The sequence below is a fragment of the Curcuma longa genome, unplaced genomic scaffold (genome assembly GCF_044706935.1).
Source record: "Curcuma longa cultivar G26 ecotype Majalengka, Jawa Barat unplaced genomic scaffold, ITB_CL_G26_1.1 contig_17752, whole genome shotgun sequence".
NCBI classification, from domain to species: domain Eukaryota; kingdom Viridiplantae; phylum Streptophyta; class Magnoliopsida; order Zingiberales; family Zingiberaceae; genus Curcuma; species Curcuma longa.
Genome location: NW_027430657.1, coordinates 196,650 through 220,653, shown reverse-complemented (window position 1 = coordinate 220,653; position 24,004 = coordinate 196,650). Strand labels below are relative to the sequence as shown.

The window sequence follows — 24,004 nt, the reverse complement described above, 5'->3', positions numbered from 1 at the left end:
TCTTCTTTCTTTTGCCTTTTGCCTTAGCCAAGACATTTTTCTTTCAGCTCAAATTTTTCTTCCGAAGAAGATACTCTTTCTTTGCAGATCGGAGATTCACTCAGGTGTGGAACGAAGGGAGCCTCTACTGGTGTAAACCTAAAAAAGGCGGTGCGACCGATCAAGAGATCTGGAGCTGTGGAAAGAGAGATTTGGACTGCATCACTTAGTATTGTAAGTTGCGAATAAACATTTCTTAATTTAGTCACACTATCCATGTGTACAAGCATCGCCAACAAACATCGAACAAGCAGCAAACGACATCAACATTTGCCATTATTTATTGCACACATCTTATGCATTTAAACAGCGACCAGACTCCCTGCGTGGCCCACTGCAGGAACATTGTCGTGAATGACATGATGAGCTCCATACTGACCAAAACCATCGCTCACGGCATCAGTCATTGTATTGCCATCCACCACCATATCTCCGCAGCTAGCAGCACTAGGCATATTGCCAGTCGCCATGCTTCCACAACCTCCACATCCACCGCCGCCACATTTGCCACCACAACCGCCGCCACAGCCAGCAGACACACCGCCACAGCCTCCGCCGCATCCACCACAACCTCCCGACATTTTCCCGCAGCCTCCACCGCATCCACCACCGCAACCTCCGCCGCATCCACCACAACCACCAGACATTTTCCCGCAGCCTCCACCGCATCCACCGCCGCAACCTCCGCCGCATCCACCTCCACAACCACCAGAGTTTTGGCCGCTTAATGCGACGAGCTTGTCTTCATTGTCTGCAACAGAATCCACGATCTTCACTAGATCCTCAGCACAGGCTATTCCATTAACCTCCTTTGCGCTGGGGATCACTTCTGCATCCTCTTTGCTCGGAAGGACCTTGTTGCGTTGCCTTTTACTCTCATATTTGAGAATGAATGCCAATAGAACACCAAGTAAAACAAACTTCGTTTCATTGACCTATTCACAAGATGACAGTAGGAATCTGTTGAGGAATTAATACGAGCAAGAATTGCAAAAAAAAAAAAAACATCTGGTTATTACCTCGATAACACCAGCTTTCATGTCGAACAATGCGACAGCTTTTCCATAGGGATTTTCAGCAGAAAACTCAACGAGTGTAATGAACTCATTGCCATTTTTTTCCTTGCAACATTTGGGTTCATATTCCAGCTTTTTCCCGAGGAAGAGCTTCATCTGTTTAAAAAATAGAAGCTGAAGCTTTAGACGCAACAGGAAACAACTAGCAATAATATGAACATTCCAAAGTAGTTTCAGCATACACGTAGTGGATTAGAATCAAAGGAATTAAGCATCTTTTACTACGTCCCAAAAGAACAGGATACATGGATACTGAGAAACTTATATGTGGATTGGAAGTTGGCAAAGACTAGCAAACAATGAACTTACCATGAAATCACCTTTGATTTCAAATATATGGCCATCTTGATCTGTTTTATTCTCAACTAGTGAGATATTGTAGTTATTCAGTGACCAGTTATTGTCTGCGTACTTTGCTAGTTGCCATGGGTTTCTCGATTCTCTTGATATGCCAACGACTTCCCTCGTTAAAGAAGTGCCATTTTTGCCTTCCAATGTCTCCAGATTCCTGTTAGTATAAAACTAACTAATTACTTTATTTCCATTTCCAAATAGAATATCATATTTTCTCCGAGAACATAACATCATGTGTTTAGAAAAATCATAAATACAGGGCTAATGCATTTCACAGTATATTTTAATAGGGAGAGACGTGGTTTGACTCCAACAATCTATAGACAAGCACCAGTTGTGTGTGGCACATGAAAAAATTAAGGGAATATGAATGCATTTTTAAAAACAACCTTCTAGATAGCAATAATTTTAACATCAAAGTTCGGAGTTCATACGTAGAATGCATACCTAATTTGCAGACGAATTACTTCCTCACCATTATAATCAAGGAAACGTGTCCAACCTTTGAACTTTTCCTTCCCTCCAAGTGGTAACAAGCATGTGTTGGTGGAGACAGAAAGTGATTTAAACATGCGAAGTTCAAAGGGAGCAAGAACTGGAACTGTAAAAGACACTGCGACCCGTAGACAAACTGGTTTAGAGTCCACATTCCCAGAATGGGGCTTCAATTCAAACCACTTCTCGGTCGACAATTCTGAACTAGGATTATTCAAGTCTTCAAGGGAAATTGAGGTCGTCCCAATTGTTCTTGCTAATGTGGCAATCTTTGGTTTCCATCTTGACATAAGTGTCAAAGTGAGCTCTCCCGTTGGTTCACATGTGAAACCGGCTCGGTGTTTCTTACCAGATACAGATTGAATGGTTAGAGCACCACCGTAGAAGAATAGATCTGGTTTTTTCTTGGCAAATAATACGTATAGGTTGCTCTTTTCGCTGTTTGGTAAGTTTTTTATTTCCACAATCTCAAAAAGCACCTGCATAAATGACAATTGCAACTAAACAACTGAAAGTGGAGAAATTATGGAAAGGGAAAATATTCTATCACACTTTTACATGTATTTATAGACAACATAAAAATCCTAAACATGACTAATTCTATCTAAGAATTAGACAAAAGATTAGGTGTATTTTCAGACTAGGTATATTTAATTTTTATCTAACAGGAAGCATACTCAATTGAATTAAATCCATGTCAAACCCAGCTTAATTAAATCCATGTCACAACTTAGATTTTCAAAAGAAATGTACTCAGATGCATATCTTGATGTGGCTTTGCATGTTCAAATGGACTATTGAAAAATAAAATTTCTTTGCTTCTTGTCATCTTGTGTAGAACATATCAAATTAGAACAAGCACACCATGTAATTCACACATTGTTGAGATAGTTTTGCGGCCTGAAGGTAGCTTAACTGAAAAGGCTTACTTAATCTGTCAAATTATCTTAGGATTAGTTATAATTTTAGGCCAATATATTAAGAATATTCACAAAGTGTCTTGCCTTCCCCACTTTTGCAATCCATCTTTGTTTAGATAAAAGCTAGAAATGTCTGTTCTCAGGTGCAAAAAGCAAAAATACCTGAACAACCATAGGTTGTTTAAGGGACTTGTCAATGATTGTTTCATCTACAACTGGATGGCTAGAAAAATATGGAACGGATGTCACTGGAGAAGGAGAGTTCCCTCTGTACATTGCACCTGCCTTCCAATATCTGGATCCATATGTATCTTCCCACTGCTTTGTTGTTTTCTCAAATCCAACATCAAGTTTCTTCCCTTTCGACCTGTTGGAGTCCATATCATCATGTTCTAATACCTTCCCAAGCAGGTTAATCATGTCATTGCAGTACGAATGAGGATGCAGTTGGTGAGAATGCCACATGAGATCTATGTCATAGGTTGGCACAGTGAATTGTTTGATTGATCTATCGTGGTTAATCTTGATCAGATTAAGGAAGCCCTTGTATCTTGCAGCTGCTCCTTCCAGATATCGTCTATCATGCATGCATGATCTTGACACCTATCAGATAGTAATAGTATTCAAGGAACAAATGAGCAATTTTGGAGAATGAAGGGAGGTTAGAAAAAAAATCAGATGTGAATGTTCAGTTTAGGTCCAAGCATGCAAAGAAATTATTTTTGACAAGATAATCTGATTTACACAGAGCAAAAGAGAAACTATAATTCCAAAATGTTAAATCAATCAATACATTTCTATTTTCATTTTCATATAGTGCCTAGTGCCTACATGAAAACCAAGAGGAAGTCAGCTACTAAAAACATTTAATTCTTTTTTTTTTTTAATTTTTGTTCCCTCTCATCTTGTTATTTATAAAAATCTTCAACTGGTTTCTAAAAAGGTTAAACTGCAAAAGTTCATAAGAAATAGGCCTGCACCAGAAAACTCTTTGGAGGTTCATCTCAATTATCAATGTTGTTTTGCCTCCAAAATTAGTCAATTTTGGGAATTGCAAAAGATATTTTTTCTAAACCTGTTGGTTAGCTTGACAAAGCAGAGTGATATAGCCTCTCTAGGTAATAGAACCACCAGTAGAAGCATATATTGTAATTTACTTCAGTTTATAACTGGCTTGATTCTGAGTTAAGTATATCGTTCCACAAACTTTAGCATGGATTCTGTGATCTTTGTCCTCGACAATCATTATAAAGTGCAAGATACAAATTTCCTTTGACCATCTTCTCGCCATGTGAAATTGATAGCTAGCTATAAGAAGTCCTGTCTATTAATTACAGTCAATATATTGTAATATTGTTAGTTATATACAATAATTATGGTCTGTGTAGATATTACACATTCCATCTATCCACAAAAAGGCATGGGATGCACACATGAGTGAGTCCCTATGTTAGTTTTCTGCAGCCTAACAGATTTTGAGGACCTTTGCATGAATCACATTTTAAATTTACTAAGATTATAAGTAGCATTTGTTCAGAAGTCAACTGGTTCATGTTCTGTCCCTCAATTTAAGAAGACAAACATACGTGTAAGTTTCTGCAAGTTCTAGCACAAGTTTTTGTTCTTCTTTCTGCTTCTGGCAGTAAACCGAGAAAAGAATAACAATCACCATAAAAGACTGATGACAAGCTTGGTAATTCATTAGTATATCAAGAAAAACAATAGCAATAATTTCAGTACCTGGTAGCAAAAAGAAGACTGCCTTTTAACAGCAGAAACCAAATCATATGTAAGCCTTGAAGCAACTCCATGGTGCTCGGCTGAAGCTTCCTTTGAGACAGTATCACAGCTGAGCTCAAACGGCTCCTCTGGGTATATCTCTGACCACTTCTCTGTCATTTTGTGCTTGGACCTTTCTTGTAGCGATGATATGACATTATGGTTATCTAGGATCCTCCCAAAAATTTCCTCACAGTCCTTTTTGTATTGGACCTGAAAGTGAAATAGAATGAGAAATAATCCACCAATAGTCATACAAAGAATTCAATCCTCAGAATATATGTGCACCGGATTCAGTCGATGACAGTGCCATATCCATTCACAGTCAAGAGGGACATACAAAAAATCATTCTCTGTTCCATGTTCACAATGCTTGGCTAGCAAAGGAAGCCAGAAAACCTTGTATCTAGATAGCAAGAGCACGCACGTCAATGAAAGACAAAAGTCTAGCGGTTTTCCAAACATAATTGCAAAAACCTGGATTTGATCCTCCAAGTCAAAATTACTAAAGAAAAATGTAAAAAAAAAAAATCAATCAAATACTTTGGAAAAGTGGATTGACAGCCAACTTATCCCTCATTAATATTGTTGTATAAATCAATTCATTATGTTAAATCGTTAGAAGAAAAGCTCTTTTAGACTTATGAATGACATTTCAAATCAACCTCTGTTATTTGTCTAATGCAATCTAATTAAGGGAGATTTAACAGGTGTTGATTGGATTATAGGTGGAGTCAATTCGAAATTTTAGAACAAATCTATAGAGTTTGAGGTGAGATCATTAATACTTACACCCACTTGGCAAATTGTATCACCTTTGCCATAACATGAGCAATATGGTGTATATAAATTATCTTAAATTAAAGTGACTATTTTTGGGTTAAAAAAAACACTTTTGATGTTTGTTTGGCAAACAACTTAATTCTTGTATCAATTTATATTGGAAACAAAATAAGCGTGCTCTTTTTCTTAGTTAATAGAGTGATGTAGTTATATTGGAAACATTATAATTTGATTTTATATGGATGAACTAGAAATATTTCTCTAATTATTGTATAATATATTTATATATTTTACTCTTTAGGATTAATTAATTATATAGCATAACACGACTATCCATGTTAGCATCTTGCTGAAAGATATCACACTAACAGAAAAACGAGTTAATGAGTGCTAGAGGTTGCATGAACTATGGATGTTATGATAGAATTGAAAAAATTATAAAATAATGTGCTAGATTTGAAAACATGCACGCTAGATTAATTAACTAATCCTGTTTTTTAAATTAAGATGTTCTCAAGAAAAACATAGTTCCTGATGAGCAATAAATGAGTTGTTCACGACAGATCACCAAATGCGCATTTGCTCCTTTTAATTTCTTACCCTGTCAAAATCAAGTCCCTTGATTTCTCCATTATCTCTAGAAAACAATAAAATAACTCTGACCAGTCCAATCCACAGAAGTTTTGGTTGTGAGATAATCCCAAGGCCAGATATTTTTTATCATATTCATACGCTTCCAAAGTCAACAAGAAATTTCTAACAACAAACATGGACATGTAAACCCTACCACACGCAAGAAAAATTGGGAAAAAAATCCCACCTACGTTCTTACCTGTAGACGGCACGATCCAGAAGGGAGCCGTCGTAGAGCCACCTCCGGCGATCTACAGCCGCTAGGAACTCCAGATGTTGCTTGGCGGCCGCGACGAGGTCCGCAGTGACAACGACCTTCTGCGCCTCCAGCCACGCCGCCTCCTGTTCCTTGTCCATCTAATTTTGTCCCGAAAGACTGAACAATCTGCCGAAATGGACGCCCAAAGTAAAACATCGAGACGACGAGAACCAGATTGAAAGAAAACAGCACAAAGAGTGATCCTTGAAGCAGAGGATGGTGCCTAATACAAATCAGGAGGAGAGGCGAGGATTTGAAGGGCATGATCAGATGTCGAAGACGCTTACCTCGTTGGGCGACTGAAGACCTGTACGCCGTGAAGTGCTCAGCTTCGATGCTTGTATATTTGTAGTACCGTTACAGGGATTTCTTTTCAATAAAATAAGATAAAAAGAGTTTTCTGTAAAAAAATTAGGCAATTTTACTGAAAAGTCCTCGTAGACTATATGATTGATCAAAACGCGCCATTAAAATTTTCTTCGTTGGAATTTGTTTTTCAGAATATTTTCATTTTGTGAATAATATTAATCAAGTAATTCATTTATATATTCAGGCACGCTTCCAATTAAATATTTTTTAATAATTGAATATAAATCCAATTTAAAAATCCAGCCGGTTCAATAGTTAAAGAAGAAAGAAGTGTGAACCGACCGAACGACTGGGTGAGTAGTACCAGGAACACAAGTTAGATGGTTAGGAGAGAAGAGGTTGGTTGTACTACAAACAAAGCTCACTGTACTATCACAGAGACTAATGGTTACCTTGGAGCGTTTCGACGGATTTTAATTTTTTGACGTATCAATTTTAAATTTAAATTTTTAATCGATCACATTAATTTGATATGTTCAATAATATCTGTGATGTAATAATTATACCGATTTACCCTGGTGGTCGGTGGGAAACTTCCGTGGGACCGGACTGACCACCCCAGAGATGTGGCTATTGGGATTATCAATTTTTTTAATGATGTAATAATTATAATTTTATAACTTATTATAATATAAATTTAATTTATTTAATAATATTCATATTATAATAATATTTTACAACTATTACAATATAGATTTAATTTAATCTTTTAATATTTACATTTTGACAACTATAATTTTATAGCTATCATAATATTATAATAGTTAAGATTTCTTAACTATCATACTATGAATTTGTGCTGTTTACGCAATTGACTGACCGATTCAAAATTTTAACTTAAAAATTAATTATCTAAAAATTAAAATTTACTTGGAGCATCAATTTAAATTAGAGCTGTCAGATTGGACCACCCTACTAAATAATTTAGATGAGTTGAATTATCCCCGGGTAATGGTGCAACAGTAAGGCATTCGGGTTATGATCCATGGACTTACGGTTCGATCCCCAGCTACGGCGTATTTGTAAGAATTTTCTTTCAAATGGAGAACGCAATCAAAGGATGCTGAACATCTGGACTGACCATCGTATGCGCTTCCCGATTTACCTTGGTGGTCGGTGAGAAATTTCTATGGGACCGGGCCGGTCACCCTCAAGGATTGAGTCCATGAGACTGACTGGGATTTATCATTTTTTTTAGATGAGTTGAATTAAAATTTTATAAGTTCATTTTAAAATGGGTTCAAATAGATTGATCCGCCTATGCTTGCGATCCGCATGGATCGGCTCGTGGCAGACTTGGATTGACTCACGAGTTGAGAAAATTTATTTTTTTAAAAAAATTTAAAATTAAAGTAGAAAACTCAATGAACTAGTAGATTTAATTAATCTAAATAGCAAACTAGATTAAAAATTTTCAACTTGATCCATTTAAAATGCAATTCAAATTTAAAAATTTTAATATTTCATATATTTTTTATTTTTTAATAGGTCCATGAATTGATCTGCTTAACTCACAATCTATATTGGATTAGGATGGGTTGAAAATTTCTCAGTCTGCCAAATTGGTGGATCGGCCCATCCCGCCTCGCTATATGATGAATTTTTTATGAATTAATTTGTTTTGTCATAGATTATCCATTTGATAATTCTAAATAACTGCATTTAAGGATAGTCATGTAATTTTACAAAGAGGTTTATTTTTTTTGGAAAAAAATAAAAAAGGGATACTCTGATGATTCTAAGGCCTTTTTAATTTTTGCCCATCTTTGGTTACTTGTTGACGTGTAGGAGCACAAGTAGAGTAGAGTAGAGTAGGACAAAAGAGGTTGCTGCATCTACTACCACGAGACAGCGTAGTGTAAAAACTGACTGAGCTGGAAGCTAGTGAGAATTAGAGAACAGACTTAAGGGAGTATTAGCTATTAGGGTATAGTTTCATTCTTCAAAGGCAGAACTTAAGTGAGAATAGATGGATGATACTATAAGCAAAGAGAAAAGTTAAATAAATGAGATGATACTTTAATCAAACTCTATCTGTAAACATATACTCAAACATAATACTAACAACCTTATTACAATCCATCTTTTTCATTAGCCATCAAAGTAAATCCGAAAAAATATACAATTCTGTAGATTTTTCATCTAACTAACGAAAAATATTGATCAACTTTCCATTAACCATTGATTGTTTGGTACATCTTTGATACTTAAACCATTACTTGGGAGAGTTTGCTTCAGGTTCTTGTCATTTTGTGGCGTTGTATACATTCATTAGTCATTACTTGGGTTAAAAAATTTCTCCTATGAATATGAATCTGCTGTATCTCAATTGATTTCTCATAGGAGTATCAAAAATGATTTTGATCTGTTAATTTGATTTGATTCAATCTGGAAAAAATTAAGTTAGGTTAGGATTAGAATTCAAAATTTTTGAATTTGGATCAAATTCGAATTGAGGAATTTTAAATTAGATTAAATTTGAATTAGATTCGGATTCAGATTGATCTATGTTTCCAGATTTAGAATTCAATAGATTTTTTAGATTTAAGTTAAATTTTATTTTAAAAATTAGGATATTTTATAAAATATTAGTTAATAATAATAAAATATTAAAATAAAAATAAATAATTATAAAAAAATTCAAATTATTAGAGGTTTTTGGATTGATTGGATTATATGGATTTGGATTTGAGATTTAAAATTTCAAATTAAATTTGAATTCAGATAAAATTTGTTTAATAATATTTTATTTTAATCCGATTACTCCTTCCCAAAAATGGACACCTCTAATTTATGTTCTTTCATAAGCAAAAATGGGGCTGAAGGCTTCCAAAGAAATCATATCTTAATTAAAAAATTAAAAGAAAATTTATAATTAAATGTTTAGACGAGTAAATAGATTGATTTATAAATTATTCTAGAATTTATTTAAGAATATTAAATTTATTCGAACAAATTATTTACTATAGACTTATTCTCGAATCAGTGATCCTCGAAGCCGACCGCCGCCGCCGCTTCCTCCGCGGCCGCCGATGGGATCAGCCGCACCGTGGTAATCCGGCGATCTCATGTTCTACTACCTTCCTGCCCGTTTTAACCCTATCGAAGCCCCTGTAATCTTCCTCTTCATCTCCATTCCAGAAGCCGATTAGGGTTTTGTTTCCCTTTTTGACTGAATCCTCTTCTTCGCTCGCAGCCGATGTCGAAGAAGGTGATTACGAGGGATGAATGGGAGAGGAAGCTTAAGGATGTGAAGATCACGAAGGAGGACATGAATAAACTCGTCATGAACTTTCTCGTCACCGAAGGCTATGTGGACGCCGCCGAGAAGTTCCGCGTTGAATCCGGCACCGAGCGTATCCTGTCAATTTTAATTAAAAATTGTTCTTTTGCGTATTTTGTTTTTGTGTTTGTTCTGGGCTTTCCTTTGCTTGTTCCTTTCGTAATTGTCAATCGTGTGATTCTGTTTTATTTTTCCTTATGAGTGATTAGCTGACGTTGACCTCGCCACAATAACTGATCGCATGGCTGTGAAGCAGGCTCTGCAATCTGGCAATGTGGAGGATGCTATCGAGAAAGTTAATGATTTGAATCCTACGGTAAAGCTCAAATTCTGTCATCGCACCTCGTTTAGGTGTTTGTTCTGTGGACCAATGTTTAACTGATTGTTTGTATAGAGAATTTTTGTTATTTGATCAGACAACTATTGGGATTATCCTACGAATGTAAATTTTGAACTTTCTGAAAAATTGATCTTTTGTGTGCTGATAGTCCTAATCTGTATCCTAGGAGTTGTCACCCTTGATAGCGAATCAGGGGAAATCATATACCTTTCAATTCATATGGAGCCCTAAATAGTTTTCTTCTTTCGTCATAGATGTATTATAACCAAAGGGGAGCCTTAGCGTAACGGTAAAGTTGCTACCATGTGACTTTGAGATCATAGGTATGAGTCGTGGAAACAACCTCTTGCAAAATGCAAGATAAGACTATGTATAATAAACCCAATGTGGCTTGACTGTCCCTGGGATCCTATATTGGCGAGAGCTTAATGCACCGGACTGCCCTTTATAGATGTGTTATAACTTCTTGCTCTGGGGCAGATATACTTATCAATTAAGTGTTATACAGACTCACATTTTTGCTGTTCACACTATGGAAACTCTAAGTTTCTAGTCCTTGTGTAACTTTGAATGTGAACGTCACGTCCAACGTGACTAACAATTCTACCATTAGATTAATGAATTGATTATGATTGAAAGTTCAAGGGATTGAGATACCAAACAAAACTATCACTATTTCATTTATATTGTTTGCTTAGAATTGAAAATGAGAAATACTCTGTTTATTTGTTTTTTTGTGTGTTTTTGAGATGTACATTTCATTTCCGCTCAACTTTTTTCTCTCTTTCCTTCCGAACAAGAGAAATCAATCACTTGGTTTCATTCTTTTCTTTTCTCTCTTGTTTCCATCCAAGTAAACACAAGATGAAAGTGATCTGAAAGATCTAGATATTACTGCTGATATAATCTCACATAGAGTTCCTTAGAAGAAAAAGGTCCAGTATAATAGACCTCAAAGTGTTGCGTATTACTACTTGTTTTTATTGTTGTTATATTTAAGTATATTTTCTATCAAAGGTGAATGTAAAATTCCTAGCAATGCTTTTTTTTGGCATATGTATTATTAAATAATAAACTAGGGCTTGTTGCAGAGATTGGGAGCTGATATCATGGCTTTAATTCTCTCATTTTGCTCAACATTATCAAAGATAACATTAAGTGAAGTGCAAGCAGGATTACTGTTTTTATGAGAGTCTTTAGTACTTTAAAGATAAGCATGAGATTTGTTGTTCATTCCTCATGTGTGAAGCTCAAGCGGAGAGATGCAGTCAAAATTAGTTCATATTGGTGTATTTACATCACAACTTAAGTAGACTACTGGGGAAGGATAAATGTTTTTTGTTTCTATCTTATTTTAACAAGAGTGTAGGATTGTTTGGAAACTATTTCATTATGTATTTACAAGTTACTTTGATCCTTCTTTCGCCATGAATGCCTACTTATCATGTCAACTCAAAATCATTTAGTAAACTGTATAAGGAATTTGTTTCCTTGTTCCTGACTTGGCATGTTTCGTTTTGCAGATTCTAGATACCAATCCTCAACTGTATTTCCATCTGCAGCAACAGAGATTGATTGAGTTGATTCGCAGTGGAAAGATAGAAGAGGCTCTAGAGTTTGCCCAGGAGGAGCTGGCTCCAAGAGGAGAAGAAAATGTATGCTCGTTTCAGTCTTATATAGAAATACTATCATCATTAAAGATCCTTGTGTTCCCATTGTCACCTACTTGGAGTATATATTATCGTTCTTACATTTGACCTTAAATTAACTTGTTCAGAGGAGTTTGTTCTTTTTTATTTGCATTTGGCCCTCTCATATAGGAAATTTTGGTGAAATTCATTCCTCTGAACCTTGCTGAGGTTGCTTCATTGGTCTCTTGTTTGGGTGGAAGTATATCTATGCTTCCTATGTGAAATCTCGAATGAAGTTTTTCGTTTCCTGTATTAGCTGACTGTGATTACAGAGGAAAAATATATTCTACTTAATCTTTATTTTGGTTTTGGCAGCAAAGTTTTCTTGAGGAGTTGGAGAAGACAGTTGCTCTCTTGGCGTTTGAAGATGTGAAAAATTGTCCTTATGGTGATCTTCTAGATGTGTCACAACGCTTGAAAACTGCAAGTGAGCTTAATGCTGCCATACTAACAAGCCAAAGTCATGAGAAAGGTAGGTGGTATTTATTTTTAACTTCTAGCTTTACAACTCCTTCCTATGAAATAAAGGTCTGCGCAAATATACTAACAACTAGCCAATTCAAATTTATGAGCCAAAATCTTATCCTTTATGATGAAAGCTCTATACTTATTTTAGATTCAGAAAAAAAATATTCAAAAGTTGCCAAAGAACCCAGGGAACTCTATTAAGGAATATTTTTAACAGAAGGTCGATCAGTAAGTGTAGATTGATGCTGGCTCTAGCAAATTCAATCATATAATCACCAACTAAAACAACAATTTGAATTCCTTGATCCATTTCCATTTTCTGTGATCAAATATGGTGTTTTTCAGTGCTATAAAATTTCTAACTTGACCTTAACAAGACTTGCTATTGTTTTGGCAGATCCAAAGCTTCCTAGCTTGCTGAAGATGTTGATATGGGCTCAGAATCAGCTGGATGAGAAGGCTGCTTATCCAAAAATAAACAATTTAACAACTGCAGCACTTGATGATCCAGCAGTTTGAACATGTAGAGCTTGCCATATTCTCAGCTACTAGTCCATGAATAGCTTCTGCATTCTATATGTTCGGCCGGTTGGAAGGCTCGGTTAGCTTTGCAGTTGGTAGACGTGTAAATTAGTGGTACCAGTCGATCGATCCGTTGTGGTTGCCCGTTTTATTTTGGATATTTAAGTTATCATTGAACTGTCATTGTCTTACCTGAATATTTATGTCAATTATCCTTTCAATTCCTGCTTTCCTCCTTTTAGTATCATCATCTCTGATTGTCTGTGCCTCAAGATAGATCACATGCCTCTTGGTGTACTATTGTAAAACAGAATCAGTACAAGGAGACAAACAACTCTGTAAGTTATCCTACTCCTGCAGTTTATCATACTGAAATTATAGTTTCAATTATCGTCTTGCTCAGCATCCTCCTACACACTTTTTTTTCCTTGCTTGAAAGCAAAGCAAGGAAGTTGATATACCAGATCCATGTGCACCTAGTTGGAGTATTTTGCTGATGAACTTGTCTATTTGGTGATGGCTTTGCCCAGAGGATTGGTAGATCAATGACTCCTGAATGCTCTCTCTTTAAGAAAATATTATCACTTAAATATTTAATAATTGTCTTTTAAGAAATAAAAGGTAATTATATCTTTTGCCACATTCATACAACCTTATAATAGTTGTTTTTGAAACAACACTATCCATTGTTAATATGCAATAAAAAAATAATTTTTAAAGTGTAATAAAATATAAATAAACATTTATGTCAATGAATGTTGTAATATAATTCATTAGCATTTAAATTTATTTATTTTATATTAAACAAATATAAATGCTCCCATCAAATTAGATATCAAACTTATTGGTCAATAATTCATTCATTCATTTAAAGCCATTCATGATCCTTCTGCAATAAAAAGTTGAAATATGTCTCTCCAGCAGTTTCATACGGTCGATCTCATGATTATCTGTGAAGATGTAAATCGAGAAGTTGCAGTTAATCACTACGGAGGAGAACATTATCTCGGTTTCGTTGAGATTTGACTCTTGTCTATTGCAGCAAGTCTGTCCCGCAGTAAATGCTTTGAGGACAAGCCATCCATGATCATTTCCACTAGTGGCCTTATACGATCGATTTCATGATTATTTATGAGGAGGTAAATCGGAGCCATCCATAACGATGTGTTATTAAAAAATAAAAAATAGAAAAAAACATGTGTTAAATGCAAAAGAGAGGAAAATAAACTTAAATGGCTCTTGGTGTGAAAAAATGGCACAGGGGGAAAGAAGGATATGAACGAAAGCAAGTTGGATTCTCAAAACAGAGCAATTATTTTATCTTTATCGATGCAAAATAAAGGAGTTGCATTTATGAGCAAGCAAACATTTTTCTTGTCAGATAAAACATTTGCGCTTGCCGCATTTATCGAAAGTGTATTTTGCCCCCTTTTTCTCTATTCCCCCTTTTCACCTCACGCGCCGGTGAACCCTAGACTCGCTTCCCTTTTCGCCATCTTCTCAGTTCTCAGGTAAATTTCGGTGCCCTCTTCTCCTCCCTGCCTTGCTTTGCCAGTGAGGAAGTTTTCTTTGTTTCTGAAACCGCAGCGCCAGTTTTTTCCTTTTCGTCGTCTGTTTTTCTGCGAGATTTTACCTTGTTTTTAGCATATGCGTTGTAAATGTCTCATCTTGGGACCTGGCAGTTCAAGCTTTACTGCGAATGCAGGCTGCAGGGATTTGTTGGGATTTCATTCTGCTGTTGGCCTATTTGTTGCTTGTGCGATCGGCTTTTGTCCTCAGGGTTTCTTCGGGGATGCTGCTTCTTTGCAGTTTTTTTTTTTAAAAAAAAACATATTTTTGCTTATTTTGCAGTTTTATTTGCATCTCTCATGCACTTGTTTTTTTTTCATGAAAGGGGGTTCGGCATTGGGCATTGGTAAGATGATGCATTGTGTTTGAGTGTTGGTCGATATCAGCATAAAAGTTACGATTTTTTACACTGATTGCTAAATCAGAATATAGGCTTCCATGGATGACGATGGTGGATTAGGCATCCGGAATTGGGGCTACTACGACCCACCATCAAAGGAAAACCTTGGGTTGCGGCTCATGCCTTCTCTGGTGGAGCGGGATGTGAAGCCAGTTGTGTCGAGTAGTGGGTTCATTCACAGGCATTGCAGTCTTCCAGAGCCATCACTTCCAATGGACTTTGTGAGAGATGGATGGTTTCACCATAGTAATGACAATGTGAAGAATGAATATGTGAGGGAAGGATGGATACACTATAACAATGACAATAGCAAGAACTTCCCTTTTTTGACAACAAACCATCAGCAGCACACCAGTTATAGTGTCCTCCCTGATCCCACCATAATGAACAATGTGCAAATGTTTCAACATTTGGAGCCACAGCCTAAGGAGGAGAAGGCTTTGATGAAACAGGAGACAGTAGAGGGAAATGAGCCTCCTTTGAAGAAGAGGTCTAGGGGTCGTCCACAGAAATCACCAAAGCCAAAGAAGCCCAAGAAAGCCGCAGCACCAAGAGATGGGGTTGCTAATGGCTCCATTTCACATGGAAAGGCTGGGAAGAAGAGCACAAGCATGGTCATTAATGGGATTGATTTTGATATCTCAAGAATTCCGACTCCAGTGTGCACTTGTACAGGAAAGCAACAACCATGCTACAAGTGGGGTATTGGAGGATGGCAATCAGCATGCTGCACAACTAGCATTTCTATGTATCCCCTTCCAATGAGCACCAAGAGAAGAGGGGCACGCATTGCCGGTAGAAAGATGAGCCAGGGTGCATTTAAGAAGGTACTGGAGAAGCTAGCTGGAGAAGGTTATAACCTTTCTAACCCAATTGACTTGAGGACATTCTGGGCCAAGCATGGCACTAACAAGTTTGTGACTATCAGGTAAAGATTTTGTTGGATAGGTTTATGAATCATTGCCTTTGCAATGGATCATTGCTTCTCTAATGTAGATTAATTTGTGTCCTGTGGAGATCCTTTGATATAACTTGAGTGTTCTTTTTTGTATTATTAGTCTTAACATGGTTTATGGGGCTTAGACACTCAGGTTATATCATCAAAGCTTGTAGCCTTTTGTGCGAGACAATGCACCCTAAGATGATCCTTTCACCTACTACATATAATTTTTTGCTCACTTGCTTCTTCTTGAGATTAAGCTTGTATGGCAGTGTACTAACAAGTGCTGTTTAATGTTTCTACTGTTTTTATGATGTTTTGAGTCATGTATGGGTGTATTTGATACTCTATATCTATACTTTTTATGATTAAGTTGTATTTGATCACTGTGGGAATTAATATGGTATAGCAATTAGATCTGTTCACAAACTTGATCTTAATTTTTACCGTCAGAACTCAAAATTGAAAGAATTCCTTCAACATATTAAAAATCTTAATTCATTGCTTATCAATTATGCTCAAAATTATAATTATTATAGATATTTTCATTTATGTTGTTTATAATGCAATATTTCATTTCATGAATTTTGAGTGTATATAATTTTTTCCTCTTTTTATTGATCAATGGTTCTTAGTTTGTGTCAACTAAAATATACATTTTGTCAAGAAATCAATGCTTTGGAATGCAGTTAGCATGCAATTAGTTGATTATTTAGTAGATTTGCATTTTGCTGTACATACTCAGTATCTAGTTAAAAATATTTAATTATTTTATATTATTTAAAACCTTCAATTTAATTGGTTGTAAAAGAATTTAATTAAACAATTCACGAAACCTGGTTTACATCTACCACATAGCATGAATTTTAAAGATACAAAGTTAACCCAAACCCATAATCACTTACCACTAACTAGAACATGTAGTGCCTGTACAATAAAGCTTCAATAATTGTTTTTTGAATTGCTAATTTTCTTAATCTATTTGCCAAATGCATTATTACTATAATCTTCATTGAAGCAGTTGCCATGCTCTCATTTTGTAAATCAGGTTGTGGTTTATTAGTTTCCAGTTTTGGTTAGATGAGTCTAGAACTCCATAGTTATGCAAATTTATTAGAATATGTAACTTTTGCAACAAAATTTCACCACAAGCTTATCTTTCCTAAAAATCAATTAACCATCCTTTGTTTTGTGTCACCACTATACACAGATCTGTCGCATGTATATTTCTTTAGATAGTATATTTGTTAAAACTGTATTATCTAGATCAGTAATGAAAGATTATTTCTGGATCTGCTAACCCGTTTTTCTGTTATTTCTGGCCTAGCTGCATGTTCACCTTGCCCTGATAAGCTTGCTAAACCATGCTGTACAATGGCCTGATTATCTAATTGTTAAAATTTTATTGGTTAGAAGTAGAAAAACTAAGGGAAAGAGTTTGAAGGAGGAAAACTCATCTGAATTCATCTTGACATCGTGCCAAAGCATTTTGGGTGCTGGCATAATATAGTGTTAAAATTGTACTATCCCAGCCTAGGATTAAAATTTAGCATGGAAGGAGACCAATGCTTACCTACTACTGCTCTGGAATAACTTCCCAACCAATGAGTCAACTGTATATAAATTGTTCCTATGTTCAGATTAAGTTGCTCTTATTTTAATATTTATTAATCAAATTTTTAATTAGTCATTGATCCTAAACATTAACACTAGTCCTTTGTTCTTCTTCCTATTTTTCTGCTTGTTTCTTATGCACATCTAGAACCATGGACCATTAAATCTTTTTATTTATTTATTTTTGTCTCCTCTGCTTTATGGTATTCTCACTACCAATGAACTCTATTAGGGCCATGATAACCAATATCAAGCCAAACGATTCCGATTCCAATTATCTCCTCTAAGCTCAGGCATTTGAGGTTTTTTTTTTTGTCTCATTAGAAGGGATACCCATCTCATATCTTCAGCTTCATATAGAAGAACGGGCAGACTTAGTATCTACATGATGTATCAACAATATGAATTTACTATAGCAACTCCACTAATATTCCACTCTACCTTAGAAGAGATATGAGATGTTTTTGTAACCCAATATTCTCTTGCATATGTCATGTATCTAGGTATTTTTTTTAATTTATGATCTGATGGTTGTTCATCTCAAGTAGGATGAACTTGCTATATATCATCCTATCACCTTGGATCCTAGAGTTCTACTTGAAGAGTTTCAAACAACTGAAAACTTTTCTAGCCTTGATGATTTGCACAATATTGTTTGATCACACTTGTGGTTGCTACAGTAGTATCTATGTTGAATTCCTTGGCTTTAGTGCTTCATGCTTCACCTGCATCTGTGTCTTATGGCCTACACAACCCCATTGAAGCAGTCTTGCTACTGAATGAATTTATTGATTATGGAGGGTGTGGTGGTGGTCACAAACACATTCATTTTCTAAAATAAAGGAGTTTGTTAGTCTTTTGCTTTCACTTACCATGATCAGAGCAAAACATGTGAACTTGCAATGAGCATTGTGTATTTTTCCCTTCTAATACTCATGCCTCTCTTTGCTCTAATTCACTTTGATATTTGAGATCCAAGTTATGTCTCTAGCAATGGTGGTTCTTAATATATATATTTCTTTCATTGATTACTATTCTCATACGACACAAAATACTTAACTCGGACTTGTTTGGAAGTGTTTGATATATTCATTTTTTCCTTTTTTTAATTAATAACTTTAGATCCACACTCTGAATCTTTGTTAGTTACTTTGATACCCAAAAGGTTTTCTGGTGTTATGATTCCCCATCGCTTCCTTCATATGTCTATACTAAGGCCAGATTCTTTGATACTACACTGTATTTCTTGGAGTTTTTGCCATCTCTGCTTGACTCCATGTCGCTTCCACCTCCAGCTTAAAGTTCATCTCTCTGCCAGATCCATCCAATGCATCACTTTGTAGCAAATTATCAGGAACAAAATCTGATAAAACAGAGAACGAGTACATGCATCATGCTTATGCTGCTTGAGTTGATTAATATTTTACTCAGTTGGAGGGCTCTATAGAGGCATTTATAGATGTGAACTGAATGTTTTAGTCTTTTCTTTGGGTTTTCCTTCAAATATTTTAGCAATGGCCTTCACCTTTTTTAGAATTTGTTAACTGACTTTTCTAATGCAGCTGAAAATCCATCAAACTTATGGATTTTTTCTCGTTTATAAACACTTCCCTTCTCGCTTGCAATTTTGAAATCGTGTGTCTCTTGTGGATATTCTAACATCTTGAACGAGTTATCTTCTTTGATTGGATCCTTACCAAAAAGTATTCTTGTGTGGTTTGGATCTAGAGCTCCACTTTCTCATTATTTAGATCCATAATAGTTGACATCCTTTATGTGCTTGGATAGCTTTTATCTTAACAATTCTGGTAGCTGCTATGCATTGCAATACCAAGACCTTGATCATTTTGTTTCTTTCTTTTCTTCTTCTTTAATAAAAAAATAGAATCTGTCTACTCCAGTGGTCTCACACGGTCGGTCTCATAATCATCTGTGAAAAGGTAAATCGAAAAGTTACAGTTATTCACAACGGAGGAGGGCATTATTTTGACTTTGTTGAGATTTAAATCCTTGTCTACTTTAACAATTTTGTTTTGTCGTAACTAATTCAACTATGCTTTGTGGGCGTTTTTGTTTCTTTCAATCTTGCCTTAACAGTGAATGATTTCAGTAGGGGAGCAAACGAATCAAACTGAGTTGAATAGTATAAAAGTATTGATATTTTAGTTCGAGTTTAAAAAATATATATACGATATTTAAATTTGATTTAAAGTTTAAAAATATAAATAATTTTGATTCGAATTCGATTCCAATTGATAGATTAGATTATCTACTCTTGCATGTGGTAAGCATTTGCCAAACGATATGGTCCACTTAAAATGACCTCCAACCTGTTCTCCATCTCAAGTTTTGCTGTCGCAAGATCTTGATAACACCATTGAAGTTGGAGACAGTTACTGAACAGCTGCAGGTCATCAATTGTTTGGGGAGATATTTGATAGATAATTCATGGCCATTGAGTGAGAAAGGACAGGAATGATGATGCGAGGCCAAGTTTTGGTCTCACTCCACTCCAAGGGAAACATTCCAAAGGAATTGGAAGAAAGTCGCCGTCAATCTTTTTCTTATTTTATTTGATAATTTAAATATTTAATTTTTATTGTCTAATTAATTTTTAAAATGATCCATCTGATCTTATAAAAATTTTTTTATTAATCATTAAAATAAATTTAAAAAATATAAAATAATTTGATATTCACAATCGAACTTTGCAGTAATCGATCACATTGAATAAATACCTTTATTAAAAATTGATCGTCACACGAGGGGAAAAAAAGTTACTGTATTGATTGCAATTTCTCTCTTTATTTTCTGATTATTTTCTTATTTTTTATACATAATTTATCTGCTCTTTACCAAACTTTAAGGTAATGATTATTATTTACAATCCTAATATAATTTTTAAAAATTATTACTATGATACACTATTAAAATTTGATCGAGAATTTAAATAAAATATTATCAAGTCCAAAATAGGATTGAAATATTCGGGATAGAAATAGAAATAATAAGATTAAATTCTTTCAATAATATTTTCTATATTTACATAAAGTCCTTCGGCTCATGAAAAATTGGAGGGGGAAAAAATACTTCCTTGACATGGATGAATTAATCTACTCATGAGAAAAATTTAGCTAGAGCTCTTCGGCTCATCAACATCGACAATGAAGATTCCTCGCACCGGTCGATGGTCAGAGAGTCTTAACTCGCAACGATCATATCGTTCTTGGTTTATCCCCTCGCCGCGCCATAGAATTCTATCGCACCTATTGAATCATTGCGAGAAAATATATAATTTTCTTTTAGTCTCAACTAGAACCGTGTGAATTGAAGTCACTCAAAACTGTTTAATTGGTTGAGACTCACCAAGCCGGGGCTCGACATTTCCCGCTCTTTTTAGTTCGAACGCATCCGTAATATTTGTCCGAGTTCAAATAATATTTGTAGGTGGGGAAGAACGTTATGGCACCTTCTTGCCAATCTTCAAACACCTTCCCCTTGGAGACCTCCATTCTTAGCTATACAACTCGATTCATTACAAGATTTTAAGAATATATAAAGAGAAATATATTCAAACTAGCTACCTGATCCTTCTGCAACAAAATGCTCCAGCGATTTTGCTCCACTAAGGATCTCGTGGAGGCATTAGGCAAGGAGATTCGATAGTTCAAGTCGCCAAACAAGAACACTCGACTATAGAGAAAGTTAAGTTAGATTTGAATAATCATCAAAACACTGGAACAAGAAACTCTAATCCTTCTTAAAATGGTTGGATTTTCCCTTACTCATGATCAGTAATCTTCTGTGGCAAGTCGAGAGAGGAGGAGGAGAGGAGGGGAAGGTGGTCCTCGAGAGGATCTCCATGGCGTTTGTGTTCCTCTTCAGCTCGTCTCCTTCTTTGCCTCCTGAGGCGAAGTGACAGCAAGCAAAGCAGAAACTCGTCCCGTGCAGCAAGAATCTAATCGAGATCGATCCCTGAAATGCAGGCATCAAATTTCAGGAAGAATAAGTTCGCGTGATCGATCTATTAAGCAGCAGGCAGACCTTGTTTCCGAGGCATCCCATGACACCGCAGCCGACGCAGGCGATGCTCCGGTGGCTGATGCATCGCCGGAGGTCACTTCTCGCCCACACCGACACGAGAATCCCCACCATCTGCTCGCTCGCCACGCACTCGAATTCTCCTGCGGCTTCTTCTTCCTTCGTCATCGGGTGCACCTTTTGCTTCCCTTCCTGTAGTTTGGACGATGGCAGTTCGTTCAATGCCTTCCTTATCAGTGAGCTCCACCTCTCGAGGACCCTTCTCTTCTTCCGGCCCAACACGTTCCTCGCATTCAGTGGCACGATCTCTTGAAATCTTCTTCCAAAAGAAAATCGATAACTTTTTGCAAGAGATCAACAAAGAGAGTTAACTGATGGGAATGAATGAATGAATGAATAAATACCCGAGAATATAGATGTCATAGTAGCCATTCTTGATGTCCAGCCATTCCTCCAACTCGGCATCATCTGATTCTGATGGGAGCAGGCCTCCGACATTCCAAGTGCTGACGAACAATCTAGACGAAGAAAGATGAGAGTTAAGGGAGAACGATCGATCGATCGAATTCCCAGATCAAAAATATATATATATACCTGTATGTTCTCTTTAGGCTGATCGAGGAGCAACTGCCTTCCATGAGGGAGGAAGCTTTATTTGTTGCAGGAGATTTCGAAGTGAAACAGGAGATTTATAGATGAATCAAGAGATCAAAGAAAGTGGAAAACAGGCAGAAGCTTCTGTGATGAGGCTCTTTTTGGAAGGGACAACAAGTCTGGGACAGGGACTGCATGTCCCAACTTGCATGAATTGTTTATTATGATCATGATGATGCATGTTCGCAGTAATTCTTCAAAATCCTTTTCTTTTTTGCTTTGCTCAGGAAAGTGAGAGGTTGGCTGCGATAAGACCAAGCTGGGAGAAGAAGATATAGATAGCCATTTAATGAACCTTTAGGAAGGCTTATTTGGTCCCCTTAGAACATGTTCGTTTCTGACAAATATAAAGAAGAATGGATGCTCATAAAGGTGAAAGAAACCAGTGCAAGTTGAATAAAGATGGGCACAGCATGCGATGCTGATGGAGGTAAAACCGATTGATCTTGAAAAATGATCGAACAATCGAATTCAGTATAAAAAATTTCTATTCATGAAGAATACTGTTAAAAAAGAACATGTACCTATCAATTTTTAATCCTGAGAAGGATTGATATGACTCCATCGAAATTTTCTATCGACGGATAAATTAAAAAGTAAAGATGACAGTCCAATTTAACCGTCAATATTCTTGAATCCACTATCTAATTGAAAAAAAAATTCTTATAAATTCATAATAGTTAAATTTTGAATTTCATATGCCTGAATCTGAGATCCTGATATTATAAAATGAAAATATCTATATTGATATGAGATATTTTGGTAAAGTTCAAAAATAAAATCATAAGGACATAAACCCAAATGGGACAATATCATACCGTTTTGGATATATTTGTGGATTCCATCGGACCTTAACAGTGATATCAAAGTAGATCTATGTGGTGTCATGTGAGGATCCCTCATAAAGGAATGATTGGAAGACTCCTAGTAAGGAGTCCGTTGGGACCGTTAAGGGGGTTGATACGTTGGGACCTAACCAATAAGGGGTCCGTTGGTCATCCGTTGGAACCCGAACCAGTAAAAGGTCCGTTGGAATTGTTAAGGAGGTGAGTCTGTTGAAATCCAAACCAGTAAAAGATCTGTTGAGACTGTTAAAGGAACAAGTCCGTTGGGACCCAAATCAGGAAGAGATCCGTTGGGATCATTAGGAGGGACTCTCAGTAGTCCTTTATTTGAGGGATAGATTGTTAGGATACAATTAAAGTTCCATATTAAAAATACATAGAAAATATATTTGAATTATAAGATGAATATATCTATATTAAAATGAGGCATTTTGGATAAAATTTAAAAATAAAATCATGAGAATGTGAGTCTAAAATGAATATAATACCATTTTATATCTATCAAATCTAACATAATTGAACAAATCTAACTATTATTCCCGAGACAACATGTACCTATCGTGTCCATTGGGTATCTACCCGAGACAACATGTACCTATCGTGTTCATTGGGTATCTAGTACTATTACTGATTCAGCAAAAAGCATCAAATTCGTAAAGAGAAAAGGCTGGAACAACTAAATGAAAAGTTTGTTTATCTTAGTTTAAATGAAAATTTTTGACTTACAAATAAATAAAGTTAAGTAATTTTTTTTATAAACTTACAAATAAATTTATAATATCAAACATATTAATCAACTAAATACATAAATTTTAAACAATCTAACAAATTCAATAACATCTAAACAAAAAAAAAAGATCAACTATCAAGTTCGAAAACCCATGTCAATTCCTCAGTTATATTATAAAATAAACTTTAACAATATAAAAT

General features: G+C 35.7%; 3 protein-coding genes and 1 pseudogene across 5 annotated transcripts; 2 read left to right on the top strand and 2 right to left on the bottom strand.

Annotated features, from left to right (window-relative positions):
- Positions 1-205: 205 nt before the first annotated feature.
- Positions 206-6,471, bottom strand: LOC141816709 (glycine-rich domain-containing protein 1-like). Its single transcript, XM_074704458.1, has 8 exons — positions 6,279-6,471; positions 4,952-5,069; positions 4,625-4,876; positions 3,047-3,487; positions 1,917-2,443; positions 1,425-1,623; positions 1,059-1,211; positions 206-974 (listed from the first exon to the last, which is right to left on the bottom strand). The coding sequence occupies exons 1-8, from the start codon at positions 6,434-6,436 to the stop codon at positions 342-344; spliced, it is 2,481 nt and encodes an 826-aa protein (XP_074560559.1). The 5' UTR covers positions 6,437-6,471; the 3' UTR covers positions 206-341.
- A 3,206-nt stretch (positions 6,472-9,677) lies between these two features.
- Positions 9,678-13,232, top strand: LOC141816711 (protein GID8 homolog). Of its 2 annotated transcripts, none has more exons than XM_074704462.1 (6): positions 9,678-9,759; positions 9,904-10,063; positions 10,200-10,306; positions 11,854-11,985; positions 12,337-12,493; positions 12,887-13,232. In XM_074704462.1, the coding sequence occupies exons 2-6, from the start codon at positions 9,907-9,909 to the stop codon at positions 13,006-13,008; spliced, it is 675 nt and encodes a 224-aa protein (XP_074560563.1). In that variant the 5' UTR covers positions 9,678-9,759; positions 9,904-9,906; the 3' UTR covers positions 13,009-13,232. The 2 variants fall into 2 exon arrangements, with proteins under 2 accessions (XP_074560563.1, XP_074560562.1); XM_074704461.1 differs by having other exon boundaries at positions 9,684-9,820.
- Positions 13,233-14,415: 1,183 nt separating this feature from the next.
- LOC141816684 (protein Barley B recombinant-like) lies at positions 14,416-16,175 on the top strand. 2 transcript variants are annotated; one of them, XM_074704428.1, is made up of 3 exons: positions 14,416-14,522; positions 14,906-14,926; positions 15,006-16,175. In XM_074704428.1, exon 3 carries the CDS (start codon positions 15,019-15,021, stop codon positions 15,910-15,912), a length of 894 nt encoding a protein of 297 aa, XP_074560529.1. In that variant the 5' UTR covers positions 14,416-14,522; positions 14,906-14,926; positions 15,006-15,018; the 3' UTR covers positions 15,913-16,175. The 2 variants fall into 2 exon arrangements, with proteins under 2 accessions (XP_074560529.1, XP_074560528.1); XM_074704427.1 differs by lacking the exon at positions 14,906-14,926.
- Positions 16,176-20,591: 4,416 nt separating this feature from the next.
- On the bottom strand, positions 20,592-22,219 carry LOC141816696 (type IV inositol polyphosphate 5-phosphatase 9-like; annotated as a pseudogene).
- Between the last annotated feature and the right edge of the window lie 1,785 nt (positions 22,220-24,004).